General features: G+C 71.3%; 4 protein-coding genes across 4 annotated transcripts; 2 read left to right on the forward strand and 2 right to left on the reverse strand.

Annotated features, from left to right (window-relative positions):
- The first annotated feature begins 869 nt into the window (after positions 1-869).
- Positions 870-4,983, forward strand: COPS6 (COP9 signalosome subunit 6). The gene is made up of 10 exons (XM_064437631.1): positions 870-1,018; positions 1,479-1,604; positions 2,474-2,605; positions 2,904-2,992; positions 3,100-3,162; positions 3,303-3,350; positions 3,640-3,754; positions 3,991-4,083; positions 4,413-4,513; positions 4,741-4,983. Exons 1-10 carry the CDS (start codon positions 886-888, stop codon positions 4,879-4,881), a joined length of 1,041 nt encoding a protein of 346 aa, XP_064293701.1. The 5' UTR covers positions 870-885; the 3' UTR covers positions 4,882-4,983.
- Positions 4,984-5,918: 935 nt separating this feature from the next.
- MCM7 (minichromosome maintenance complex component 7) lies at positions 5,919-11,357 on the reverse strand. The gene is made up of 15 exons (XM_064437674.1): positions 11,162-11,357; positions 10,946-11,025; positions 10,419-10,583; positions 10,201-10,325; positions 9,775-9,955; positions 9,560-9,697; positions 8,934-9,083; positions 8,738-8,852; positions 8,496-8,627; positions 8,133-8,216; positions 7,663-8,056; positions 7,358-7,441; positions 7,110-7,278; positions 6,392-6,501; positions 5,919-6,233 (listed from the first exon to the last, which is right to left on the reverse strand). The coding sequence occupies exons 1-15, from the start codon at positions 11,190-11,192 to the stop codon at positions 6,029-6,031; spliced, it is 2,163 nt and encodes a 720-aa protein (XP_064293744.1). The 5' UTR covers positions 11,193-11,357; the 3' UTR covers positions 5,919-6,028.
- Positions 11,358-11,386: 29 nt separating this feature from the next.
- Positions 11,387-14,931, forward strand: AP4M1 (adaptor related protein complex 4 subunit mu 1). Its single transcript, XM_064437677.1, has 16 exons — positions 11,387-11,477; positions 11,774-11,838; positions 11,938-12,032; positions 12,112-12,218; positions 12,301-12,397; positions 12,656-12,766; positions 12,861-12,941; positions 13,027-13,089; positions 13,270-13,336; positions 13,422-13,475; positions 13,587-13,693; positions 13,768-13,859; positions 13,952-13,996; positions 14,074-14,124; positions 14,199-14,316; positions 14,553-14,931. The coding sequence occupies exons 1-16, from the start codon at positions 11,395-11,397 to the stop codon at positions 14,739-14,741; spliced, it is 1,425 nt and encodes a 474-aa protein (XP_064293747.1). The 5' UTR covers positions 11,387-11,394; the 3' UTR covers positions 14,742-14,931.
- On the reverse strand, positions 14,833-24,459 carry STAG3 (STAG3 cohesin complex component). The gene is made up of 32 exons (XM_064437615.1): positions 24,412-24,459; positions 23,506-23,766; positions 23,274-23,370; positions 23,091-23,167; positions 22,817-23,021; positions 22,592-22,743; positions 22,442-22,515; positions 22,200-22,323; positions 22,028-22,126; positions 21,880-21,959; positions 21,572-21,679; positions 20,585-20,684; positions 20,387-20,498; positions 19,736-19,839; positions 19,560-19,649; positions 19,395-19,484; positions 19,010-19,210; positions 18,577-18,647; positions 18,169-18,256; positions 17,996-18,076; positions 17,819-17,911; positions 17,568-17,748; positions 17,365-17,492; positions 17,185-17,286; positions 16,714-16,859; positions 16,512-16,640; positions 15,851-16,354; positions 15,616-15,813; positions 15,503-15,538; positions 15,255-15,342; positions 15,077-15,139; positions 14,833-14,964 (listed from the first exon to the last, which is right to left on the reverse strand). The coding sequence occupies exons 1-32, from the start codon at positions 24,457-24,459 to the stop codon at positions 14,956-14,958; spliced, it is 3,939 nt and encodes a 1,312-aa protein (XP_064293685.1). The 3' UTR covers positions 14,833-14,955.
- Between the last annotated feature and the right edge of the window lie 151 nt (positions 24,460-24,610).

Consider the following 24,610-nt stretch of genomic DNA (forward strand, 5'->3'; position numbering starts at 1 on the left):
TTGGGTGGTGAAATAAATGGTGGGGTTGGAAAAAAAAAAAATTGCCGTTTCTGGGATGCAGTGAGGGGGACCCCCCATCCCCCTGGGAACCCACTATGAGGCACTGGAAAAGGTCTGGGAGGGACTGGGAAAGCTTTGGGAGATATCAGGAGAGGACTGGGAGATCCTGGAATGGATTGGGATGCATTAGGAGGGGATTAGGGGGCACTGGGAGGCACTGGGGTGGACTGGGAAGCATTAAGTGGGCTGGGGGCACTGGGACGGATTGGGGGGTGCTGGGACGGATTGGGGGGGCGCTGGGACGGATGGGGGGGCGCTGGGCCGGGTCGGGGGGGCGCTGGGCCGGATCCGGGGGGGCTGGGCTGGGGGCGCTGGGACGGATTGGGGGGCGCTGGGCTGGGCTGGGCTGGGGGCGCTGGGACGGACTGGGGGGCGCTGGGCCGGATCGGGGGGCGCTGGGCCGGGTCGGGGGGGCGCTGGGCCGGATCGGGGGGGTGCTGGGCTGGGCTGGAGGCACTGGGCCGGATCGGGGGGGGCTGGGCTGGGCTGGAGGCACTGGGCCGGATCGGGGGGGGCTGGGCTGGGCTGGGGGCGCTGGGACGGACTGGGGGGCGCTGGGCCGGATCGGGGGGCGCTGGGCCGGGTCGGGGGGGCGCTGGGCTGGGCTGGGGGCGCTGGGCCGGATCGGGGGGGCGCTGGGCTGGGCTGGAGGCACTGGGCCGGATCGGGGGGTGCTGGGCTGGGCTGGAGGCACTGGGCCGGATCGGGGGGGGGCTGGGCTGGGCTGGGGGCGCTGGGACGGGTCGGGAGACACGGGTTAAGGCCGGGGACCCACCCCCACCCATGTGCGCATGCGCGCCGCTGCCGCCCGAGTCCCGCCCGCGCATGCGCAGAGCCGCCGCGTACGGCGGCCGGGCAGGGACAGGCCGAGCCAAGATGGCGGCGGCGGCGGCGGCCGGCGCCTCTTCCTCCGCGGCGGGGAGCAACGGGGCCGGCGGGATGGAGGTGGACGTGGCAGGTACCGCCCGCGAGGCCGCCCCGGTACACGGGACCGGCGCCGCCGCGCCCGGGGCTGCGGGACCGCCCCGGCCGGCCGGCCGCTACCCCGGGCCCCACTGCCTTCGGCCTGACCCCGCCCCCTGGGCCTTTTCCACGCCCACAAACCCCGGGGAACCGCCCCCCATGGCCACTTCCGCGCCCACAATCCTCTGGAACCGCCTCCTGGACCCGTGCCCCGCCCATAGCCCCGGGGACCCGCCCCCTTCACGCTTGCCCCGCCCACAAGCCCTGGGGACCCGCCCCCTGGCTCTCAGCCCTGCCCATCCCAGCCCCGCCCTCAGCCCCACCCTTGCCCCCCATAGTCGCACCCCCCTCCCCCAGCCCTACCCCTGGTCTCGGCCCCACATCCTGCCCCCAGCCCCACTGCCAGCCCCGCCCCCAGCCCCGCCCCCGGCCTCAGCCCGGTCCCGCCCCCGCAGCTGCCCCCTCGGTGATGGCCGGGGGGGTGACGGGCAGCGTCTCGGTCGCGCTGCACCCCCTCGTCATCCTCAACATCTCCGACCACTGGATCCGCATGCGCTCGCAGGAGGGGCGCCCCGGACAAGGTACCCGCCGCCCCCGCGACCCCCCCGCATCCCCCAGAGCCCCCCTCCAGGGCTCCCAGAGCCCCCCGCTGTCCCCTACAGCCCACCTGTGGCCCCCAGAACTCCCCCAGGGTCCCCGATGGCCCACCCAGTGGCTCCCAGAGCCGCCCCCACCGGTTCCCCTGGCCGCCCCCAGGGACCCCACAGCCTCCCCAAACCCCCTGTACCTCCGCAGGGCCCCCACAGTCCCCCCAAGAGCCCCCCGGGGCCCCCACAGCCCCCTCCAAACCCCCTGTACCTCCCCACAGCCCCCCCAAGAGCCCCCCGGGGCCCCCACAGCCCCCCCCAAACCCCCTGTACCTCCCCACAGCCCCCCAGGGCCCCCACAGGCCCCCCCAAACCCCATGTACCTCCCCACAGCCCCCCCAAGAGCCCCCCAGGGCCCCCGCAAGCCCACCTGTGGCTCCCAGAACTCCCCCAGGGTCCCTGATGGCCCACCCTGTGGCTCCCAGGTCAACCCGAGGGTCCCCCTGAGCCCCCACAAGCCCCCTGCACCTCTCTGCAGCCTCCCCCGAGCCCCCCGGTGCCCCTACAGTCCCCCCACACAGCCCCCCCAGAGCCCCCTGGGGCCCCCACAGTCCCATAGCACCCCCAGAGCTCCTCACCCCCCACCCCGAGCCCCCACAGGGTCCGCAGAGCTCCCTAGAGCCCCCTGCGGCCCCCCCACAGCCCCTGCCCTGGTCCCAGCTGGCGCCTGGGGCTGGGTCAGGGCCCCCCACCCCAGCGCGAGCCCGAGGCCCGGGCTGGTGCAGGGTCGGGGCTGTCGGTGGGGGCCCCCCGAGCCCCGGTGACAGCCCCCCGCCCCCGTGGCCCCCCCCACCCCCCCGCAGTGATCGGGGCGCTCATCGGGCGGCAGGAGGGCCGCAACATCGAGGTGATGAATTCCTTCGAGCTGCTCTCGCACACGATGGACGGGCACGTGCTCATCGACAAGGAGTACTACTACACCAAGGAGGAGCAGTGTGAGGGGGCAGGGGGGGTCCTGGGCTGCTCCAGGGGGTTCTGGGGGGTGCTGGGCAGTCTGGGGGGTGGGGGGGAATCAGGGCTGTCCCGGGGGGGCCCTGGACTGCCGGTGGGGGCTGTATTTGAGTGAGGTCAGGGGAGGGATGTGTATGTGCACGACAGGGTCTGTCAGGGGAGGGGGCAGGAGAGGTGTTTAGTGCTGTCAGTGAGACTGTGGGGTCCCCCTGCCCCCCCCCAGAGTGGGGGTGGGGGTGATGCCCCCCCCACCCCACTCAGGCCCCCTCCCCATCCCTCCAGTTAAGCAGGTGTTCAAGGAACTGGAGTTCCTGGGCTGGTACACGACCGGGGGGCCCCCAGACCCCTCCGACATCCATGTCCACAAGCAGGCGAGTGGTGGTGGGGGCTTGGGGCAGGGGGGAGAGCTCGGGGGGGTGGGGGAGATGGGGGGGAGGGGTGTGCACCCTATCCTGACACCCCCCCCCCCGTGCTGCAGGTGTGTGAGATCATTGAGAGCCCCCTCTTCCTCAAGCTCAACCCCATGACGAAGCACACAGACGTGAGTGGGGGGGAGAGATGGGGAAGGGGCCTGGCCTATGGGGGGGGTGGTGGTTGGGGCCCCCAGGACCGCCCCCCCCCCGCCCCATGTGGGTCTGGGCCCCCCCTCAAAACACATCTCCCCCCCTCACCCCACCCCAGTTGCCCGTCAGTGTCTTTGAGTCCGTCATTGACATCATCAACGGGGAGGTAAGTCAGGGCTGGGGAGGGGGGTGGGAAATGGGACTGGGGGGGCTCCTGGCGGGGGGTCCAGGGGTTGCCTGGGGCCCTCGGGGGGGAGAGGGCTGGGGGGGGGCCGGCCTAGGTGTGCCACGGTGGGGTCCAGGGGGTGTTGGGGCTGGAGAGGTCACTTGGCTGGGGTGGTTGATGCCACAGGGATTCTGGGGGTGCAGGGAGGGTCTGGGGCAGTTAGTTGGGGGGGGGGGGGCACAGGCTGCCGTGTTCCCCCCACCCCCACCCCTCCTCCGTGCCCCCCAAGGCCACGATGCTGTTTGCGGAGCTGACCTACACCCTGGCCACCGAGGAGGCCGAGCGCATCGGCGTCGACCACGTGGCCCGAATGACGGCGACCGGCAGCGGGGAGAACTCCACGGGTTGGGGACACGGCGGGGGGCGGGCGGGGGGGGGGACACAGGGATGGGCCGGGTCTCGGGGGCGGGGGGGGGGGGCACGGCCCTGGAGAAGGGGCGCGGGGACAGCAGCCGCAGGGACGCGGCTCTTGGGCTGCCCGAAGGGGCTGGCGCTGCCTTGCGAGGGTGGCGGGGGGTGGTGGGGGGGCGCGAGAGGCCATGGGGGACGCTGGGGACACGTGGCCGTGGCCCCCCCGCAGTGGCCGAGCACCTCATCGCCCAGCACAGCGCCATCAAGATGCTGCACAGCCGCGTCAAGCTGATCCTGGAGTACGTGCGGGCCTCGGAGGCCGGTGAGTCGGTGCCAGGGCGGGTCCCGGCGGCTGGGGAGGGGGCCAGGGCTGGCCCCGGCGGCTGGGGAGGGGGCCAGGGCTGGCCCCGGCGGCTGGGGAGGGGGCCAGGGCGGGTCCCGGCGGCTGGGGAGGGGGCCAGGGCTGGGAAGGGGCCCCAGGGCCGGGAAGGGGCCCCAGGGCCCGGGCTTTCCCCGCTGGCCCAGAGGGGGGGCTGCTTTGGCCGCGGGGTGTCCCCCAGGGCAGGGCTGACCCCGAGGGGACGCAGGAGGGCGCGGGGGGGGTCGCCCCGAGGGCCCGGGCTGCCCCCGGGGCTGACGCGGTCCCCGCAGGCGAGGTGCCCTTCAACCACGAGATCCTGCGCGAAGCCTACGCCCTGTGCCACTGCCTGCCCGTCCTCAGCACCGACAAGTTCAAGACCGACTTCTATGACGTGAGTGGGGGCTTGGGGCGGGGGCGGGGGGCCCCAGGCGCGGGGGAGGCGGGGAGGGGTCGTTGGGAAGCTGCGGTGGCGGGAGGGGAAACCAGGTCCCCACGTCCCTGCTGGGGCTCAGGGTGGGGGGGCAGAGCCGTGTCCCTGCTGCCCCCCCCGGGGATGCTGCAGCTGGTTGGGGGGGGGGGTCAGCACCTCAGTAACCCCCCCCTCCGGCCCCCCCCCAGCAATGCAACGACGTGGGGCTGATGGCGTACCTGGGCACCATCACCAAAACCTGCAACACCATGAACCAGTTCGTCAACAAGTTCAACATCCTCTACGACCGGCAGGGCATCGGCCGCCGCATGCGGGGGCTCTTCTTCTAGGGCAGGGGGGCTGCAGGGGACCCCTCCCCAGCCGGGCCCTGAGCCTCCCCGCCTTGGGGGGGGGTTCCCACCCCCCGCAATAAATCAGCTCCAGGGTGGGAATTATGGCTCTGACCTCGTGTGATGTCCTGGGAGAGCTGGAGGTGGGATGCGGGGGGAAGGGGCTGGGGCGTCAAGGGGGAAGGGGCTGGGGAGTCGGGGGAAGGGGCTGGGGAGTCGGGGGGAAGGGGCTGGGGAGTCGGGGGGAAGGGGCTGGGGCGTCGGGGGGAAGGGGCTGGGGAGTCGGGGGGAAGGGGCTGGGGAGTCGGGGGGAAGGGGCTGGGGCGTCAAGGGGGAAGGGGCTGGGGAGTCAGGGGGGAAGGGGCTGGGGCGTCAAGGGGGAAGGGGCTGGGGCGTCAAGGGGGAAGGGGCTGGGGAGTCGGGGGGAAGGGGCTGGGGAGTCGGGGGGAAGGGGCTGGGGCGTCAAGGGGGAAGGGGCTGGGGAGTCAGGGGGGAAGGGGCTGGGGAGTCAGGGGGGAAGGGGCTGGGGAGTCAGGGGGGAAGGGGCTGGGGAGTCAGGGGGGAAGGGGCTGGGGAGTCAGGGGAGTCAGGGGGAAGGGGCTGGGGAGTCAGGGGGGAAGGGGCTGGGGAGTCAGGGGAGTCAGGGGGAAGGGGCTGGGGAGTCTGGGGAGTCAGGGGGAAGGGGCTGGGGAGTCTGGGGAGTCAGGGGGAAGGGGCTGGGGAGTCTGGGGAGTCAGGGGGAAGGGGCTGGGGCGTCGGGGGGAAGGGGCTGGGGAGTCGGGGGGAAGGGGCTGGGGAGTCGGGGGGAAGGGGCTGGGGCGTCGGGGGGAAGGGGCTGGGGCGTCGGGGGGAAGGGGCTGGGGCGTCAAGGGGGAAGGGGCTGGGGAGTCAGGGGGGAAGGGGCTGGGGAGTCGGGGGGGAAGGGGCTGGGGAGTCAGGGGGGAAGGGGCTGGGGAGTCAGGGGGAAGGGGCTGGGGCGAGCATGGTCCTGGGCTGGGGGCTTCAGGGGTAGGGAAGAGGCTGATGGTGCCACCAAAACCATTTTAAAAAACCCTTTTTATTGGTTAAAAAAAAAGCACGTAACAGGATGCTGTAAGGAGGGGAGGGGGCTGGGGAGGGGGCCGAGCCCCCGCGCCTCCCCCCGCCCTCAGACGAAGGCGATGCGGGTGCGAGCGGGGTTGACCTGCAGCACGTTGAGCTCCTCGTACTCCCGGAGCGCGGCCTGGACCTGGGCGGGGGTGAAGCCCTTGGCCAGGCAGCGCTGCAGGGCCTCGGCGTAGGGCACGGCGCGGCCCCGGCCCCCCGCCAGCTCCCGCACCGCCGCGAAGATGGCGTCGGCCGGGCGCTGCACCCTGGGCGGGGGGACACGGGGGGTCAGGGGGGTGCCCCTGGCACCGCCCCCTCCTGGCAAGCCCAGGGTTGGGGCTCCCCCAGCGCTGCCCCCCCCTTTCGTGGCAGGCGGGGGCCCAGGGAGGAGCACTGTCGCCCCCCCCCCATGTCCCCTGCTCACCGGCTCTGCTGTCCCTTGTCCCCCAGCAGCGAGTCCTTCGACATCTCCATGAGCCTCATGGCCTCGTTCACATCCTCTTTCTCCACCACGTCCACCAGCCGCAGCCGGGCCTGGGGGGGCGGGGGATTAGCAGCAACGGGGACCCCCACCCCCGAGGCAGCCCCTGGCACCCTCTGACATCACCCGGGGGTCCCAATGCTCCTCCCTGCCCCGGGGCGTTCCCCAAGACGACTGGGAGCCCCCCCCAGCGCCCTCACCCCTGTCCTGGGGGTGATGCCAGCCCCCACCCCGGGAAGGGAGGAGGATGAGGAGGGGGGGCTGGAGGCAGCCCTGAGCTGGCCATGCCCAGGGAAAGGACCCCGGGTGGGGCGGGGGGGGAGAGGAGGGGACACCGGCCCCCACGCTGCCCCCCCCAACCCAGGGCCCTGGAAGTCCTGCCTCAGCAGCAGACACAGGACCTGCACAAGCAGCATTTTGGGGCCCCGGGGCTTGTGGAGGACAAGGGGGGGGACAGGGACAGGGACGGGGGGGGACAGGGACAGGGACGGGGGGGGACGCTCCCAGCCCAGGTCAGCACTGCTGGGTTTGGCCTGGCTCCGTCCAGCCCTGCTTCAGCTCATCGTCTCCTGCCTAGTCCCCCCCCGCCAGGCCCAGCCCAGCCGGGACCCCCGGCTCCTGCCCAGCGCCGCCGCATCCCCCCCGCCCCGCCGGGGCTCACCAGGGCCGTGGCCAGGCGCAGGATGCCCAGCAAAGTGCGCGCCGAGGTGTAGGTCGTGTCCTTGCTGGCCCAGGCCTCCTTCCGCATCTCCACGTAGGCGGCCGTGATGTAGTCGGCCAAAGCCTCCGGCACCACCGGCTGCTTCCGCTTGCACATGGCGATGTAGCGCCTGGGGGTCGGGCAGGGTGAGGGGGCCGCGGGGACGGGGGGGCCGCGGGGACGGGGGGGGCCCTCGCAGCCTCTCTCACCTCATGAGCTTCATGTCAAGCTGCTGGAAGGAGCAGGGGGGCTGGCGGCTGTGCTGGTGCACGTAGGTGATGTGCTGGGCCAGGCTGTGGGGCAGACAGGGGCTAGCCGTGGGGCTGGGGCTGCCCCACAACCACCAGCCCAGCCCCACGGCTCTCCTGCGGGTCCCCATGCTCCCTCCAGCCCAGCCCCACGACGTGCCCCTCGGACTCCCCCCACACCCACGCCACGGCTCCCACCCTCCCGCCCCACCCCCAGCCCCACACCCGCCCCAGGGCCCCCCTCGGCCACCGCTCCCCCGGCTCACCGCAGGTCGTTGTCTCGGTCAGGGCGGTCCTGGATGAGCCAGAGCAGGTCGAAGCGGGAGAGGAGGGCGGCGGGCAGCTGGATGTTGTGCTCCAGGCTGCGCTTGGGGTTGTAGCGGCCATAGGCGGGGTTGGCGGCGGCCAGGATGGCGCAGCGGGCGTTGAGGGTGGCCAGCACGCCCGCCTTGGCGATGGAGATGCTCTGCTGCTCCATCACCTCGTGGATGGCCGTGCGGTCGGCCTCCAGCATCTTGTCGAACTCGTCGATGCAGCAGACGCCCCGGTCAGCCAGCACCAGCGCGCCCCCCTCCAGCGCCAGCTCCCCCGTCAGCGGGTCCCGCAGCACGGCCGCCGTCAGCCCCACGCCCGAGGAGCCCCGGCCCGTCGTGTACTGGCCTGGGGGCAGAGGGGGGAGCGGCGGGGTGAGGGCGGGGGAGCGGGCACCCTGCGCCCCCGGAGCCCGGTTACTCACTGCGGGGCGCCAGGCGGTCGATGTAGGACAGGAGCTGCGACTTGGCCACGCCGGGGTCGCCCATGAGGCAGATGTTGATGTTCCCTGGGGGAAAAGGGAGGGTCGAGTCCGCAGGCCAGGGGCGAGTCCGCTCCCCTCCTGCCGCTTTGCCACGCTCCCGCGTCCCACCTCTCTCAGCTACGGCTGACGATGCCCTCCGTGGTCCCACACGGCCTAATCCCACCCCAAACGCGCCTGTGTGAAGTGGGACACCCTGATCCCCAACCTCCTGGACCCTTGGCTGATCCTGGACCCCCAAACCTCCCCCCAGGACAGGGGGAACCCCAGGCAAAGGCCCCCCCCCCCCGCCCCACGTGGCCTCACCCCGGATCTTCATGCCGTGGGGGTTGCGATCCACGCCGCCCACCAGCAGCAGCAGCAGCGCCTTCTTCACGTCCTCGTGGCCGTAGATCTCGGGGGCAATGGAGGAGGCCAGCTTGTCGTAGAAGTCCTCCTCTGCAAAGACAGCGAGGGAAGCCGTGGGGCGGCCACCTGCCCCGCGGTGGGGCGGCCCCGGGCCCTGCTTGCCCCCAGTCGGGCATGTGGCGGGTGCCCGACGGCCTCACCTGTGATCTGCCGGAGCTCCTCCTCGCTCAGCTCCCCGGCCCCCGACTCATCCTCCTCGCTCTTGTTCATCTTCACAATGCAGTGGGCCTCCAGGTAGGTCTCGGACAGCAAGCCCTAGGGGAGAGGAGGGTGGTGGTGGGTCGGGGTGGCCGTGGGCCCCCACCACGGGTCCCCGCCCGCTGCCTCGGTGCTTGCCTGGGCCATCTGGCGGAAGCCGGTCTTCAGCAGGGGCAGGAAGACGCCGGTGACGCTGACGTGGTCCCCGGGCTGGGCCAGGCGCGTGTTCTCCCCGTGCACGGCCACGCTGATGGAGCGGGGAAGGTGCCCCACTGGCACCTGGTCGGTCTGTGGGGACAGACGGGGCTGGGGACCCACAGCACCTCGGGGCGCCGCCAGACCCTGTCCCGGTCCCCGACCCACCCCTGCACCAGTACGGAGTGGGGCAGACGGGGTAGGACAAAGCCACACAGGCGTCGCCTCCTCGTCTCCAGCGGTGACAACACTGACCCGGGGGCAGGCTGTATTGGGGAGGACTGTCCCGCTCTGCCCCACACTGGGAAACCTCGGGGGGAGACCGGGGCCGATTTGGGGCTCCCCAACCTGAGAGCCCGAGGCCAGCGCAGGCCCCGAGCTCTAGGAAACTCTGGGGAGGCGACACAGCGGTGCTGCACCACCGCTGTCACCTCCCCGACAGAGCCGGACCACCCCCAGAGAAGGGCAGGGATGGGAGGAGGCCCAGGAGAGATGGGACCCTCCAGGTGCAGCTGGGGCTCACGGGGCCACCCCAAGGTCCCAGGAGAGGGCCCCCACCCCCCACTCACATGCTCCTGCATCTTCAGCTCCTGGAACTTGATAAATTTGGAGCCGCGGCTCTGCAGGTAGAGCCGCCCCCCCGAGCGATTCGTCTGGCACTCGCGGCTCGGGCACATCAGCAGCGGCATAAAGGTGGGTGACTGGATCTGGGGAGAGCCGAGGGGGTGGGCTAAGGCCAACCAGGGCCCCCGTGCCCGCCCCGGGGCCCTTCCACCGCACTTACAGGCTGGTACGTCTCAGCCCCACACTGGTCGCAGCTGTAGGTGGCCACCACCATCATGGGCTTGACCTCGGTGACGCGGGTGACGATGCCACGGACGGTCACCAGCTTCCCGATGCAGTCGGCTTTGACGTCGCGGACCACACGAGCTTTGGTGGTGGAGGGGGCCTTGAAGTACAGCTCGCTGGGGATGGGGGGGGCCAGAAAGGACCGGGGTTAGCCGGGAGGCAGCGGTGGCAGGGACGGGAACAGGGGATAAAGGAGGAGGAGGGAGTTGGAGAGGGGAGGGTTGGGTTTAGGGGCAGCCCATGGGGTCCCAGGGGAGGTGGGGAATTGGCAAGGTGGGTTAGAGAGGAGCAGGGACTCCCCGGGGACACTGGGCAGCAGGGCGGGGGTCAGAGGGGGACGGGCAGCCCCCCTCGCACTCACAAGCGCCGCAGCAGCTCGGGGGGGTACTGGTTCTGGGGGCTGCGGGCGTCCCCTGCGTCCCGGCCCCGCTGCTCCAGCAGCAGCCGGTGCTCAATGTAGACGTCCAGCACATCCTTGCGGGACACCTGGGGACGCAGGGAGGTGGCAGGCGGGGGGGGGGGGGGTGTCAGAGGGGGGCCGCAGGGGTGCCCCCCGCCCCCAGCCTGGGGGGCGCCCACCTCGTGCTCCTTGTAGAGCGGCAGCAGCTCGTGGACGGCGTCGGCGAAGAGGCGGCCGTAGCGCTTGGCGTTGTCGCAGACGGCTTCGGCCAGCTCGGGGTCATCCTCCGCCACGTCGTCCAGCGCCACGTACATCGCCACACGCTCCCGGTGGGCCAGCGCCGTCTGGGGGGGGAAGGGGGGGCGTGGGGACCCCAAACCGGCCACGGGGTGCCCACACCGGGGGGGCTCGGACCCACCCACCCACACCCCGGACGGAGCTGGGGGACGGAGCTGGGGGACGGAGCTGGGGGACGGAGCTGGGGGACGGAGCTGGGGGACGGAGCTCCCCCCCTTCCCCCCCCCCCCCACCCCCCCACACCGGGGACGGGGCTGGGGGGGGGACCCCGGTTGCCACGGTGAGAGGGGCGGAACCCAGCCGGCACCGGGGGGTGCCGGGGGCACCGAGTCGGCTCCGGGAAGGGGGTCACGGCGACACCCAGCACCGCGAGCCCAGGCCCGCCGGGGGCGCGGGCGGCCGCTCTCACCAGCTGCTCCCGGTACGGGAACTCCTTGCCGCCGTCGGCGCCATCGCGGTAAAAGTCCTGCAGGAACCGCTTCGCCTTCTCTGGGGGGGGAATATGGGGAGAGAAGAGTGGGGGGGGGGGGGGGGGTCTCGGTCACAGCGTCCCGGCCCGGTGCCCCGGTGCCCCGGTGCCCCGGTCCCGGAGCGGCCCCGGTCCCGCTCCCCCCACCCCCCGCACCTTTCTCGGCGGCGTAGTCGCGCGGCGCCATAGCGGGGTCCGGGTCGGTCCCGGGCCGGGTCAGGTCGGTTCCGGTTCCGGTTCCGGTTCCGGTTCCGGTACAGGTCCCCGCGAGGGTCAGCGCCGCCGCTCCGGTTCCCGCCGCCGCAACGAAAAGTGGCGCGAAAACCGGCACCACGTGACCGGCACCACTCCCGGCTTGGCGCAGGCCACGCCCCCGCACCGCCCCACCAATGACGGTGCGCGACAGCCCGGCCCAGGTCACGCCCCTTTACGGGCGGTGTCATGTGACCGCCAGCCGCCTGGCTGCACGCAGGTTCGGGGGGACCCGGGGGGGGGCCCTGGACACGCCCCTTCTTAAAGGGACCGCGGCCGGGGGCGGCCGGGGGGCTGGGCGCTGGGGCGGGGGCCTGGAGGGGGACGAGGGGCCGGGGGGGAGCCTTGGGAGGCGCGGAGCACTGGGAGGGGGCCTGGGCACAGGGCGCTGCAGGGGTTGGGGTGCTGGGGCAGGGCCCGGGGGGGGCTCGGGCAGGCGGCTTTGGGGTGTGCAGTGCTCGGGGGGGGGGCTCGGGGCGCTGGGGACCCCACGCCAACCCCTCCCCGTCCCTGCAGCTCGGCAATGCTGTCCCAGATCTTCATCCTCTCCTCCAAGGGTGACCGGCTCATCCACAAGGACTGTATCCTCCACCCCCTGCACCCCCGGGGGTCCCCCCGCTTAGGGGACCCTCCAGGGCCCCCCCCCCCCGTGTCCCCCGCATTCTCCTTAACCCCCCCAGTCCGCGGGGAGACCTGCAGCACCAGCACGGACCTCGCTGACACCTTCTACCGCAGGATCACCTCGCTGCCGGGGGACCAGGCCCCTGTCTTCATGGTAAGGGGGGGGCCGAGGGGTATACGGGGGGGCTCCGTGGGGGTCCTGCAGGGGTCACGGCTCCACCGTGCCCCCCCAGGCACACGAAGGCCGGCACTTTGTCCACGTGCGGCATGCAGGGCTCTACTTCGTGGCCACCACAGCGCCGGACGCGTCGCCCTTCACCCTGGTGGAGTTCCTCAACAGGTACTGGGGGGCCGGGGGGGGGACGGACGCGGGACAGTGGGGGGTGACAGGGCCCCCCTGACGGACGCGGGTCCTGCCACAGGCTGGTGACGCTGCTGCGGGACTTCTGCGGGCCCCTCAGCGAGAAGAACGTCAGCCTCAACTTCGCCCTCATCTACGAGCTGCTGGATGAGATGCTGGTGGGGGGCGTTGGTGGGGGGCCTGGGGACACGCGGGGTGAGGCTGGGACACCCTGCGGGGGGACTGAGGACACCTTGGCGTGGCAGGAGCTCCCTGGAGGGAACGGGGGACACCCCTTGGGATGGTGAAGACCCCCTCGGGACTGGGGACAGCTCAGGGGGTCACGGGGACCCCCCTGGAACACCCAGGGGGGCAGAGGACACCCCGGGGCCACGTGGAACGGGTTCGGGGGGTGACAACCCCCTGACCCCTCCCAGGACTACGGCTACATCCAGACCACGGCACCCGAGGTGCTGCGCAACTTCATGCACACGGAGCCCGTGGCCACCAAACCCTTCAGCCTCCTCGACCTGGGCTCCATCGGGCTGGTGAGGACCCAGGGACACCCCAATGCGCCCCCCCCCAGCGCCCCCAGCCCCACTGGGGTGCCCAAACCCGGCGTCCCCTGCTGTGTCATTGCAGTTTGGCGCCGAGACGCAGCAGAGCAAGGTGGCCCCCAGTTCGGCTGCCAGCCGCCCCGTGCTGCCGCCCCGGGGGGAGCAGGTAGGACCCCCACAGTGTCCCTGTGTCCTCCCCGTTGCCTGTGTCCGTCCGTTCCCCGAGCCTTGACCCCCCTCTCTGGCCGCAGGGCACCAGGAACGAGGTCTTTGTGGACGTGGTAGAGAGGCTGACGGTGGTCATCGCCGCCAACGTGAGTGGGGATGGGGACCGCCTGCCCCCCTGCCTGTCCCCGGGGCGTCACCCCATGTCCCCTGGGTGCTTTGGCTCTGCCCACCGCCCCCAGGCCCCGTCCCCACCCCCTGGGACCCTCCTGAAATATCATCTACCCGCCCCGGCCTGCCCCAGCTCAGCCCTCGTCTCCTCTCCCCAGGGGACACCCATGAAGGTGGACGTCCAGGGGGAGATCCGCCTCAAGTGCTACCTGCCCAGCTGCGTGGGTAAGGGGGGGCCGGGGCACCGGGGGGGTCGGGGTCAGCCAGGGTCGTACCCCAGGGTGACCCCGCGCCCTCCCTGTCCCCACAGAGATGCGCATCGGGCTGACAGAGGAGTTCTGCGTGGGAAAGTCCGAGCTGCGGGGTGAGCTCCCCCCCCGGCAGCCCCCAAATACCCGCCTCTGTCCTCCCAGCACCCCCTGAACAGCCCTGGCTGCCCCCCACCACCCCGTAGCGCCCTTCTCTGCCCCCCCAGGCTACGGCACAGCCGTCCGGGTGGACGAATGCGCCTTCCACAGCTCGGTCAAGCTGGACGAGTTCGAGAGCGGGAGGGTCCTGAAGGTCACCCCAAGCCAGGGGGAGGTGAGGGACTCTGGGGACACCAGGGGACAAGGGGGGGGCTGCTGAAGCCCCCCACTGAGCCCCATCTCCCCCAGCTCACGCTCATGCAGTACCAGCTGGCAGACGACATCCCCTCGCCCCTGCCCTTCCGCCTCTTCCCCACCGTGGATCAGGACCCCACGGGGAGGTGAGGGGGGGGGGGCACAGGGGGTTTCACCCCCCCGTTCTGACCACCCCCGGGGGGTGACCCCAATTCCAACCATCCCTGTTTCCCTGCAGGCTCCGGCTATACCTGAAGCTCCGCTGTGACCTGCCCCCCAAGAGGTAGGTGCCTGGGGGGGGGCCGGGGGAGCTGTGGCAGAGCCTGGCCCCTGACCCACCCCACCCACTCCAAATTCCAGCCAAGCCCTCAACGTCCGCCTGCAGCTGCCCGTGCCCAAGGGGGTGAGCAGGTGGGTGCCGGCGTTTGGGGGTCTGGGGGCTGTCCCGCGCCTCGCCACCCCTCACCCCGCCCGTGCCCCCCCAGCCTGGCGCAGGAGCTGAGCAGCCCCGAGCAGAGGGCCGAGCTGCAGCCCGGCACCAAGTCCATCCGCTGGGACATCCCGCGCTGCCAGGGGGGGTCACAGCTCTCCGCGCTCTTCAAGGTGAGGGCCGGGGGCACTGAGGGGTGCGGGGGACTGGGCAGGGAGCTGCCCCGGGCCTTGGGGCCACGCAGGGACATGGCCCCTGGCTCCTTAGGGAGCCTTTGGGGACCTGTCCCTCTTTTGGGGGTGACCGTGGGGTCTGGGGATGGGCAGGGACCCGTGTCCCTTTTGGGGCGGGGGGCGGGGGGGAAGCCGGTGTCCCGCGCTGTCCTGGCACCCCTGCGCCCTCCCCGCAGCTGGAGGTGCCGGGGCTGAGCCGCGCGTCGCTGCTGGAGCTGGGCCCGGCCAACCTGGCCTTCGAGCTGCCCACGCACACGTGCTCGGGGCTGCACGTCCGCTTCGTGCGGCTGCCGGGGCCGGCCGGGCCCCCCCAGCGCTGGGTGCGATACCTCACCCACAGCGACTCCTACGTGCTGCGCCTCTGAGCGGGGACCCCCCTGCCGAGACCCGCGCCCTGCCGGGCCCCGACAGCGGGGACCTGCCCCCCGAAAGGGGAAGCTGCGCCCCGACACCAGCTGTCAACCGAGTATTTATTAACCGTGGCCAAACGGGGCCCAGGGAGCCGGGCTCCCCCACATTTGGGCTCATAACAACAATAAACAGGCACCAAACTGCTCCGCGCCGCTGGGGCTCCCTCGCTCAGACGTCCTGTGGGGGGAGGGGTCCTGTGAGACACCGCCCCCCCCCCAAAGTGGGGGGAAGGCGCTCTCCTTTGGGGTCCCTCTTCCCCAGGGGACCCCGTGCGGTCCCCCTGGCTCACCTCGATGCCCAGGATGGTGGAGTTGAAAAGGTCCTGGAGCTGGTCCTGGGGGGCCAGCAGAGTCTGGGGGGGGGCAGCAGATGGGGGCTGGGTGGGGTGGGGGCACCCCAGAGCGCTGCCAGCCCCACCCCTGCAGGGGCAGGGGGCTGGGGGTACCCTCAGGGTGGGGTGGCCTCACCCTGTCCTGCTCTGGGGTGTCCTCAATGCTCTCATCTTCAGTTGTCACCTCCTCTTTCTCCTCCTCCTCCTCCACCATCAGGCTGAGCCTGGGTGGGGAGGGAGTGAGGTGGAGGATGGAGGACCCCACCAAGACTCTCTCCCCGCAGACCCAGTGCCCACCCTGGTCCCTCTCTGGTGGCCATCCCATGCGCGCCAGCAGCCCCTGTACCCCCCACGCCCACCCTGTGGCCCCCAGCCCTCGCTCACCGGTTCACCCTGCTGCACCAGCGGGACAGGGAGCCGCTGCAAGAGGAGAAGATGGGGAACTGGGGGGGGGCCCAGGTGGGGGGCACCCGGGGGCCCCCAGCCCAGCCACTCACCTCTGCAGGAGGCTGCGGTCGGAGCTGGAGTCCCGTGCTGGCAGCCGGGGCAGGGAGGGCCGGGGGCTGCCCCGCAGCACCGTGGAGGTCAAGGCTGGGCTGGGCAGGCGGCTCATCGGCCACGGGCTGGAGTCGGGGTGCTCCGAGGGGGCTGCAGGAGGGGGCTGAACACGGGGACCGCTACCCCATCCCCACACCCTATCCCTGTCCCTGAGCTGTGTCCCCTGCCCCACACCCCGTCCCCCTCCTTGAGCCCCATCCTTGCCCCCAAACGCTGTTCCTGTCCCCACACCCGGTCCCTCCCCTCCTAAGAACAGTCTGGCTCCGGCAGAGGTGACGGCACCTTTGCCACCTCTCAGCTCCCTGCCCTGTGGTGACCCTCGCTGTGGACTGGGGAGCCTCAGACTGGTCCCAGCCTCGGGCCGGGGTCCCCCCAGCGAGGGACAGAGCGGGACCAGCCTCCCCAGCCCCGCACGGCCCAGCCCGGTGCTGGGGGTGACGCAGCCCCCAGGGACACAGGGTCCCCCAGGGCTCAGCCCCCGCCTCACCGTCCACGCGGGGTCTCTTGGCAGCGGAGCCAGGTGGGGGGCGCGGGCGGGGGGCTGTGCTGCGGCTGCTCACCGAGCCCCCCTCCTCCTGCGGCTGCAGGGAGTTGCGGTAGGCGACGAGGGACGGCCACGGCGCATCCCGCAGCGCCAGCCACTGCCGCTCCTGGCACATCTTCTCCAGGTAGGCCAGGCTGTGGGGGGAAAGGGGGGACATGGTGGGTGACCTGCGGGGCACTGCGTGATGCCACATGGCCCCCGGGAACCCCAGGTGGGCCCTGAGGACCCAAATGGGATTTCCCCCCCCCCCCCCCCCCCAGCTCCTGGGGACCTGTGCCCCCCGCAACTCACAGCAGGGCCTTGTCGGGGTGCAGCAGCCGGGGCGAGAACTCGCTCAGCACCTCCAGGAAGGGCAGGTTGAGGGGCGGCAGCCCCAGCCCAGGGCCGGCAAGCTCCTGGAAGGCAAACTGGATCCCCTCCCTGGCCGGGGCGGAGGGATGAGGGGGGAGGCTGAGCCCCAGCCCGGCCCCCCCGGCCCCCCGGCCCCTCGCACTTGTGCATGCTGAACAGCGCCGGGCGGTTGTGGAGCTGGTGGAGGCTGAAGAGGAGGGAGAAACGCCGCGCCAGGTCACGGATCTCCTGGAAAGACTCGGTCGCTCGGATCTCGGGGCCCTGCTGCAGCAGCAGCTCTGTCATCAGCTGCACAGGGGCAGAGGGTCAGTGCAGGACCCCTTGGAGACCCCCAGGCCCACCTGGAGACCTCCCAGACCCCTCTGGAGCCCCCAAGCTTCCTGCATGCTACCCACCCCGCTGAAGTCTCCCAGACTGCCCACCTAAAGCCTCCCAGATCTCTGGACCTCTCCAGAGACACCCTCCCAAACCCCATCCACATCTCCTGGAGCCTCCCTAGAGCACCCTGAAGGCCACCAGTTCTCCTGGAGACCCCCCCCTGGATTCCGTAGAGACTTTCAGAGCCTCCTGGACAACGCAAGGCACCCCCAGAGCCCCCCAGCCAGCACTGTACCTGCTGCAAGCTGAGCAGCAGGGTGCGAGCCCACTCCTGCCGGTCCATCTGCCGGGTGCAGTTCAGCGTCTCTTTGATGATATCCCCATAGTCACTGTAAAACTGGGGAGGAGGTGGCGGGGCCCAATGTCTCCAAGCCATTGCGGGGACAGCGGGACAGCCCTCCCGTGCGCCCCCCACCTTGGCATAGTGCTTGAAGACATCGGAGGCGGCGCTGAGCTCCAGCACGTTGTAGACGATGAGTTTGCAGAAGCCAGCCAGGAGCACCCGGCGCTGGTGCAGCTCCTCGATGCGGTTCTCACCGTCCTCTGGAGGCAGGAGGGGGACCGTGAGGGGACAGGCATCGCGAGGGGACACCCCTGGGATGCACAGAGGGGACGTACCTGTGGCCGAGAGCTCCTCCTGGCTGTAGGTATGGTGGAAGACATGGTCCATGAGGAAGGCGGCCAGCTGGGACTGCAGCCCCGCGTCGGGCAGCAGCACCAGCGGGGCCAGCGCCTCCTGCCCGTCCTGTGGCAGCTGGGGCCCGAAGACCAGCAGCAGGTCGCTGAGCACCACAAAGGCCTGAGGACACGAGGACGGGCTCAGCACCAGGCCTGCCCCCCCGGCCCCAATCTCCCTGGCCCCTGCGTACCTGCTCCCGGACGCCCGCGTCCACGTCGGACAGGCAGCTCTGGCACAGCGAGCAGAAGGAGGTGACTCTGGTCTTCAGGCTCTGCAGCTGCGCCTGGGCAGGGGGACACGGTGGCCTTTAGGGACACGGGGGCTGCCCCAAGTTGTCTTCGTGGCCGTCCCCGTGCCACCTGCTCACCTGAGGGACATCAGTGCTGGGCAGGTGCGAGAGCTCCCAGAGGATGTGGAAGTGGAGGCAGGTGATGGCAGGGACAAGGACCTGCGGGCGCGGACGCAGGCAAGGGACGGCCGCAGTGCTGAGGAGCCCCACTGTGTCCCCACGGTGTCACCACCGTGCCCCCAGGGCGGTACCTGCGGTGGCACCTCGCCCATGTCCACGGCGCGCTGCAGGAGCTGGGCACAGGGCTCGAAGAGCTGCCAGGGCGTCAGGTCATGGGCGCTGCAGGGACAGGGTGGCATCAGCAGGGTGAGGGGAGATGTGGGGCAGGGGACTGGATGCTGGGGGACAGAGAGACAGTGACCAGATGGGGCACGGGACGCACAGGGCAAGGGGCAAGACACTGGGGACGTAGGACACCACTGCACAGGGACACGAAGAGCACACGGGGCAGGGGACAGAGTGCCAGGGAGACAGAGGGCAGAGGGACAGGATGCCACGGGACAGGGCACAGGGGAGGCACGTGGAGGGGGACAAGGGCACCGGGGCACCCCTGGGGACGTGGGCAGCAGGGTGGGGTGGCCCCACAGCTTCCCACTCACTTGAACAGGACGGCGATCCTCTTCAGTGTGGCTGCCATGCTGTACACCTCCTCCTCGTCCAGGGACGAGGCCTGGGCAGGGCCCGGGGTTGGGAACACCCCGCGTGGGGTGGGAGACACACCGCACAGGGTCGGGGACCCGCACCAGGCTGGGGACACCCCTCTCCCCGTGGCCCCTCGCTGGTTCCCCCCCACCCAGCACCTCTCAGACCGCCTCTTCCCTGCCGATGCCCCATCCTGGGCCACCATTGTCCCTACAGGTCCCAGTCCCTCTCCCGTCCCCGTCCCTGCCCTGGAGCGTGAGTCCCTGCCCTGGGGTGGCCTGAGCCCCATCCTGGGCTCCACGTGCATGTCCTGATCTTCAGGACCCTGTCCTGTTCCCAGCAGTCCACGGCCCCGCTCCAGGCTCGGGGTCCCTCTCCCATCCCCCCTACCTGGAGCAGCTCGGCGACCTCCTGGTGGAATTTGTCGGCCAGCTGGTCAACGAGGCGGCTGCGCACCAGGTCCCCGCGGCCGTGCAGGGCGAGCTCGGGGTCGCAGAGCGCGTGGAGCGCCTGGGACGCGGCCTCCAGCACCGCCTGCCCCGTGTGCTTCTGCACCACCTCCTGCAGCTGCCCCAGCAGCAGCTCCAAGTGCTGTGGGGAGAGGGGGGCTGCAGGAGGGACATTGGGGGGGGGGGGGGGGGCACGGGGCCTCCCAGTGGGGACGGGGACACAGAGCATCCCGAAGGGGACGCCCGGGGGGACCCGTCGGCATCTCGTCCCCACAGCCCCATTTCCCGGGGGGCCGGCTCCTGCCCAGGGGGCGAGGGGGCAGCACCTTCTCCAGCCGCCCAGTGCAGTAGATGCTGAGGTCGAAGCAGCGCAGCACCTCCAGGAGCAGAGCCGCCTTCTCATCGTCGGCTGAGAACTGGGGGGCAGCAGTCGGGGGGTCAGCACTCACCCCCCCAGGTCCCCGGCAGCAGTGGGGGCCCCATCTCCCCACCTTGGCCAGCAGCTGGGGCAGGGCCGGGACGAGGCAGTGCGTGAGCCGGGTTCTCTCCTCCGCCTGCGCCTTGCGCTCCCGGGCCGAGGGCTGGGGGCAGAGGGCGGGCTCAGGGCGGCCAGGGGGGATCAGGGCGGCCTGGTGGGACCCCCCCGTGCCCTCCTCAGCCCCATTACCCTCTTGGCCGGCCCACGGCCCACTGGGGGCTGCCCCTTGGCTGCCTGGATCACGCTGGCTGCCAGGATCTCCACCAGTGCCTTCTCCTGCTGGTCCACCAGGCCTGGGGGGGGGGGAACGGGGAGGCTGTGGGGGGGAATGGGGGGCTGGGGTGCAGCCCAGCACCCCTACTGCTGTGCCAGGGGGTCCCAGGGCATCCTCACAGGTCCCATTGCGTCCCAACAAACCCAGTATGTCCCCTGACCACCCACCAGTGCCTCAGCAATGTTGCAGCACAACCCAGCAGCACCCCAGCATGTCCCCTGATGTTCCAGCGACACCCCAGTGCCTCCCCACCGTACCCCAGCATTTCCCAGTGATGTCCCAACATCTCCCAGGGACATCCCACAGCAAACCCAGTGTCTCCCAGTGATGTCCCAGTACATCCCAGTGCATTGCAGCAGCGCCTCAGTGCCTTACCGTGATCACTCAACACACCCTAGTGCATCTCCCAGTGCGTCCCAGTGATGTCCTTGTATACCTCAAGGGTGTCCCACGGTGTTCCAATGTAGCCTACTTAGTCCCAGCAACGTCCCAGCATATCCCAGTGTCTCCCAGTGACTCCTCTGTGATGTCCCAGCACATTCCAGTGCCTCCCAGTAGTGCTGTACCCTCGGTGGGCGACTCCTCCAGCAGCAAAGCGGTGATGGTCTCCCAGTCCCTCAGCCGGGTCCCGGCACAGTCCCACAGGCTGTCCACCAAGTAGGCTGCATGCTCGTGGAGCTGGGGACAGGGGATGGGGACAGGGGGCTGTCATGGTGTGCAGGGCCCCCCCCCAGCCCTCCTGGGCCCCCCGTGGCCACTCTCACCTCGCTTTCGACGAAGAAGGCCAGAAGGAGCCGGAAGAAAGTCCTGTTGTCCCTGTCGCGAGGCCGCTCCCTGCCCGCCTCTCGCCGCGGGTTCAGCAGCCTGGGGACGTGCACACGGGGACACACGGGGGTCCCATGCGCCCACGCTGGGTGCGAGGGGCCAGAGCCCCGGGGGAACACAGACACGGGGATCCCAAGTAACTGAGCAGGATCTACAGGGGCCAGCGCCCCAAGGGAGAGGGTACACGGGGGTCCCACAGACCCCCCTGCTCTCGGGACAGAGCTGAGGGACACGCAGGGACCAGAAACCCAAGGGACACAGACGGGGGCCCCACGGACTCCCTGCTCTGGGGCCAGAGCCCCAGGGTGCACAGACATGGGGGTCACCCCTGGCCCCCACCCTGGGGCGGCACCCGAAGCCCGAGCCCCGGGGGACAGGGAGGACCTGGGCTGACGCCACGCACAGCTGCCGCCGCCCCAAGCGTGCAGGGAACGGAGCCGCGACGAGCCCAAACACCGCCTCTGCCAAGAACCACCAAGGCCTGCGCCGAGATAAACACGGCGCCGCCAGCCCCCTCTCCGCCGAGCGCCAAGGCCGGCGCGAGAGCGCGAGCGTGCGAGCGGGACGCGGCCGGGGCTCGGGCAGCTGACCCAGCGCGTGCTGGGCTCGCGCTTGCCCCGCGGCGACCCCGCGGCCGGATGTGGCTGCCCCGGGCCCCCCCGCCCCCCCGTTCCCGTTAAGGACGGTGTTAAGGAGCTTGGGACGAACGCAGCCTGTCTGCTGGCCTCCGCTGGGCGCTGGCCAGATGCTCCCCGTGGTGGAGTGGGGAGGAAATTGAGCCTGAGTCAGGGTTTGGCAGGCAGAAAACGCTCAGCTTTTTGTGAGGGCTGTGGCTGGGTGACAGCAGCTCCGGTGCCGGGCAGGGGTGGGCTGGGGGCCAGACTCTGGCGTGGGACTGCCCGTGCCAGGCACCGGCCCTTGCTCACCTGCGGTAGAGGAAAAGCCCGGCGGAGGAGGCCAGCACCCGGCTGGAGACGTAGACCACAGGGTAGACGCTCTGGCAGTCCTCCTCTGTCAGCGCCTCCTCCATGTTCCTGTGCACGAGGAACGGTGGGGGTCCCCGCTCCTCCTGTCCCCCAGCCCCGCTCCCCCGTCCCCGTCCTCGCTGCAGGGCAGTGTCCCCAGGGCCCTGCATCTGTGGCAGGACCCCATCCGCTGGGTGCTTTCCAGCCCCAGCACCCGTCCCCTCTCACCGTGCCCCCACGTCCCCCTCCGGCCCCGGCCCCGTGCTCACTCCAGCATCAGCGTCAGCATCTTCACCACCTCCACGGCCACGTCGGGCTCCTTGTCAAGTACCATGGACACCATGCGGGTCTGGCCAGGGGGATGTGGTCGGTGACGCCCTGCAGGGACCCGGGGGACCCCCGCGGGACCCCGCTCACCTTGAAGCGGCTGGTGAAGAGCTCCATGTGGGCGGCCATGTCCCGGCGGCAGTACAGCCCCTGCAACGCCTTCACACACTGCAGGCGCACTTCCCGCTGCTGCGGGGACAGGGACCCTCAGGAGGATGCCCAGCCTGGCCCCGTGGCCCCCGGCCCCCCGTTCCTTGCCCACCTTGTCGTGCAGCGTCCAGCCGATGTACTTGAGGTAGCCGTCAGTGAGGAAGGAGTCTGCGTAGCTCCTCATCCACGTCCCCAGCTCCTCCATGCAGATGGCACGGATCTCGGGCACCACGTCTCTGCAGCACGTGGCAGCGCCTGGGCTTATGCCGCGGTCCCCAGCGGTGCCATGTCCCCGTCCCCACATCGCTGCCACCTGCCCTCCCAGCCTGACCACACCACACTCCACGCCCCAACCTGTAGCGGTGCACAAAGACGCCCTTGAAGATGGCATTCATCATGTTCTCGATCTCCTTCTGCTGCTCCTGGAGCTGGGGGGGCACAGTGGGGCTCAGGTGGGGCCCAGCCCCGCGCCGTCGCGGCTCAGCCCCCGCTGCCGCCGCTCACCTCCCGGCGCTTCTCCAGCAGTGCCTCCAGCTTGTCGGTGGCCTGGCGGCCGAGCCCCTTGCTCCGCTCAGCCTCGTACTGCCGCTGGTTGTTCTCCTGGTGCAGGCTCACGCCCAGCGCCACGTTCACCAGCGCCGTCATCAGCTTCATGGCTGGGAGAGCGGTGCAGTGGGAGCGGGGACCCCCGTGGGGAGCCCGCGGGGAGCCCCCCGGGGAGCTGCCTACCTGCCAGGGTGCTGGTGTGACGGAAAGCCCGCACCTGGGAGTCGGAGAGGCTGGTGAGCAGGGAGATGAGGGCGTCCATCAGGAAGTCATCGTAGACGATGCTGTACTGGCACTGCCGCACCACCGCTGCCACCAGCTCGCAGAAGCCGGCCCGGAAGCGGCGCCAGGGCGGGGTGCGCAGCGAGAGCGGGTACTCGGCCGAATCCTGTGGGAGACGGGGTGAGCTGGGCCCCCCGCCGGTCCCGCTGCCACCTCCCCCGTGCCCAACCAGCACCTCCTTGAACTTCTCCGTCAGCTGCTGGATGATCTCTGAGTTCTGCAGCTGCCTGAACATCTCCGGGGTCACCAAGCCTGCTGGGACAGCCAGGGGTGAAACAGGGGTCCCTGGGCTGGGGGGGCCCCCCCCCACCTGCAGCACAGAGGGGACAGAGCACCTGGCAGGGACACCCCCCCCCACCTCTGCAGCCACAGGAACGGATGATAAAGTTGACAAGCTCCAGGAACCCTGTCTCCCGGTCCTGCTTGTAGGTCTCCAGCCAGTCATCCACCACCGTCTGCAGGCACGGGACAGCCAGCATTGAACAGCAGCTGGCTGGGGACACCCCAGTGCCCCACTCGAGAAACACGTGGCCCTGTGTCCCTGCACAAGGTGTCTGGGGCTCCCCGGGGGTCTGTGTGATCAGGGTTACCTCGATGGCAATCTTGGCCGACCTGACAGCCTCAAAGAGGGTGCTTTGCTCTGGGTTGCTCACGGCCGGACTGCTCCCGTCCCCTCTGGGCTCCCTCCTCCGGGGACGCTTCGAGACCTGGCATGAGGGGACACGGCAGAGGTTCGGAGCAGCCCCAAGATGGGGAACACAGCCAGAAGGGGGGCAGGACGTACGGGGCCGTGGCTCAGCGCCCGGTGGAGTCCCCGCTTGCCGCGCAGCCGCAGCGTGTCCTCGAAGTCGCTGCCAGAGTCAGCGCTGCTGAAGTCCCTGGGGGACAGCACGGTGTTGGGGCACAGCTGGGGGCTGGCTGAGGGCCCCCCCAGCCCCCCCCACTCACTGGCTGTCGGGGGCTGGCGGCGACGGCGGGGAGCTGCTCTGCGCCCCGGCAGACCCCGGTGCGGGGCTGGAGCTGGTGCCCGGCCCGGTGGAGGAGCCGGAGCTGGAGGGAGCGCCCTGGATGCGGGCTGAGCGCCGCGGGGGCATGGCGACGGCAGGGCCTGGGGACGGGAGGCGGGTGGGCCCGGGGCTGTGGGGGCACCCCTCGGCCCCAGCACCCTGGGCCGGGGGGGGGTACAAACGCCCCCTGCCCGGGGCCACCGAGGAGGGGACGAGGGCCCCAGGCCTGCCCCAGGGGCACGGGGGGCAGGCCCCGACCCCGCAGGGCGCACTAAGCGGGGGGGTGCGGCCCCGCCGGGTGACACTTGCGGGGGGTGAGGCCCCTCCCGACCCCCCCCGAGTCACACTGGGGGCCCTCACACCCCACCCCCCCGAGGCCACGTGCCCGCCTGCCCCCCCGCCCCCCCCGCCCTGTCCTGCCTCGCCTCGTGCTGCCCAACAACGACGCCAGGCCCAGCACGCGCGGCCCGGCCCACTGCGCCGACTCACCGCGCAGGCGCAGCAGGGCAGGACGGCCCCGCCCCCCCCGGCCGGCATGTGCGAGGGGCGTGGCCCGGGTTCCCCACCGGCCACATGGGCGGGCCGGCCAGGGGATCCTATAGCCCTCCTGTAGCCGGGGGTCCCTATAGCCCCCTATAGCTGGGGAGTCCTTTGTGTCCTGGGGATCCCCTACGGCATTGGGGTCCCA

The sequence above is a fragment of the Phalacrocorax carbo genome, chromosome 34 (assembly GCF_963921805.1).
Source record: "Phalacrocorax carbo chromosome 34, bPhaCar2.1, whole genome shotgun sequence".
NCBI classification, from domain to species: Eukaryota; Metazoa; Chordata; class Aves; order Suliformes; family Phalacrocoracidae; genus Phalacrocorax; species Phalacrocorax carbo.

Excerpts from the sequence above, each read along its gene's own strand:
- COPS6 (XM_064437631.1), top strand. The coding sequence starts at position 886 with ATGCGCAGAGCCGCCGCGTACGGCGGCCGGGCAGGGACAGGCCGAGCC. Across the intron at positions 1,605-2,473 it reads GGAGGGGCGCCCCGGACAAG|TGATCGGGGCGCTCATCGGG; the intron begins GTACCCGCCGCC and ends ACCCCCCCGCAG. Across the intron at positions 2,993-3,099 it reads ACATCCATGTCCACAAGCAG|GTGTGTGAGATCATTGAGAG; the intron begins GCGAGTGGTGGT and ends CCCGTGCTGCAG.
- MCM7 (XM_064437674.1), bottom strand. The coding sequence starts at position 11,192 with ATGGCGCCGCGCGACTACGCCGCCGAGAAAG. Across the intron at positions 7,442-7,662 it reads GACCGAGACAACGACCTGCG|CCTGGCCCAGCACATCACCT; the intron begins GTGAGCCGGGGG and ends TCTGCCCCACAG. Across the intron at positions 7,279-7,357 it reads CTTGACATGAAGCTCATGAG|GCGCTACATCGCCATGTGCA; the intron begins GTGAGAGAGGCT and ends CCCGACCCCCAG.
- AP4M1 (XM_064437677.1), top strand. The coding sequence starts at position 11,395 with ATGACGGTGCGCGACAGCCCGGCCCAGGTCACGCCCCTTTACGGGCGG. Across the intron at positions 12,767-12,860 it reads ACCTGGGCTCCATCGGGCTG|TTTGGCGCCGAGACGCAGCA; the intron begins GTGAGGACCCAG and ends GTGTCATTGCAG. Across the intron at positions 13,337-13,421 it reads CTACCTGCCCAGCTGCGTGG|AGATGCGCATCGGGCTGACA; the intron begins GTAAGGGGGGGC and ends CTGTCCCCACAG.
- STAG3 (XM_064437615.1), bottom strand. The coding sequence starts at position 24,459 with ATGCCGGCCGGGGGGGGCGGGGCCGTCCTGCCCTGCTGCGCCTGCGCG. Across the intron at positions 23,371-23,505 it reads CGGCCAAGATTGCCATCGAG|ACGGTGGTGGATGACTGGCT; the intron begins GTAACCCTGATC and ends CCGTGCCTGCAG. Across the intron at positions 15,539-15,615 it reads GACCGCAGCCTCCTGCAGAG|CGGCTCCCTGTCCCGCTGGT; the intron begins GTGAGTGGCTGG and ends CTCCTCTTGCAG.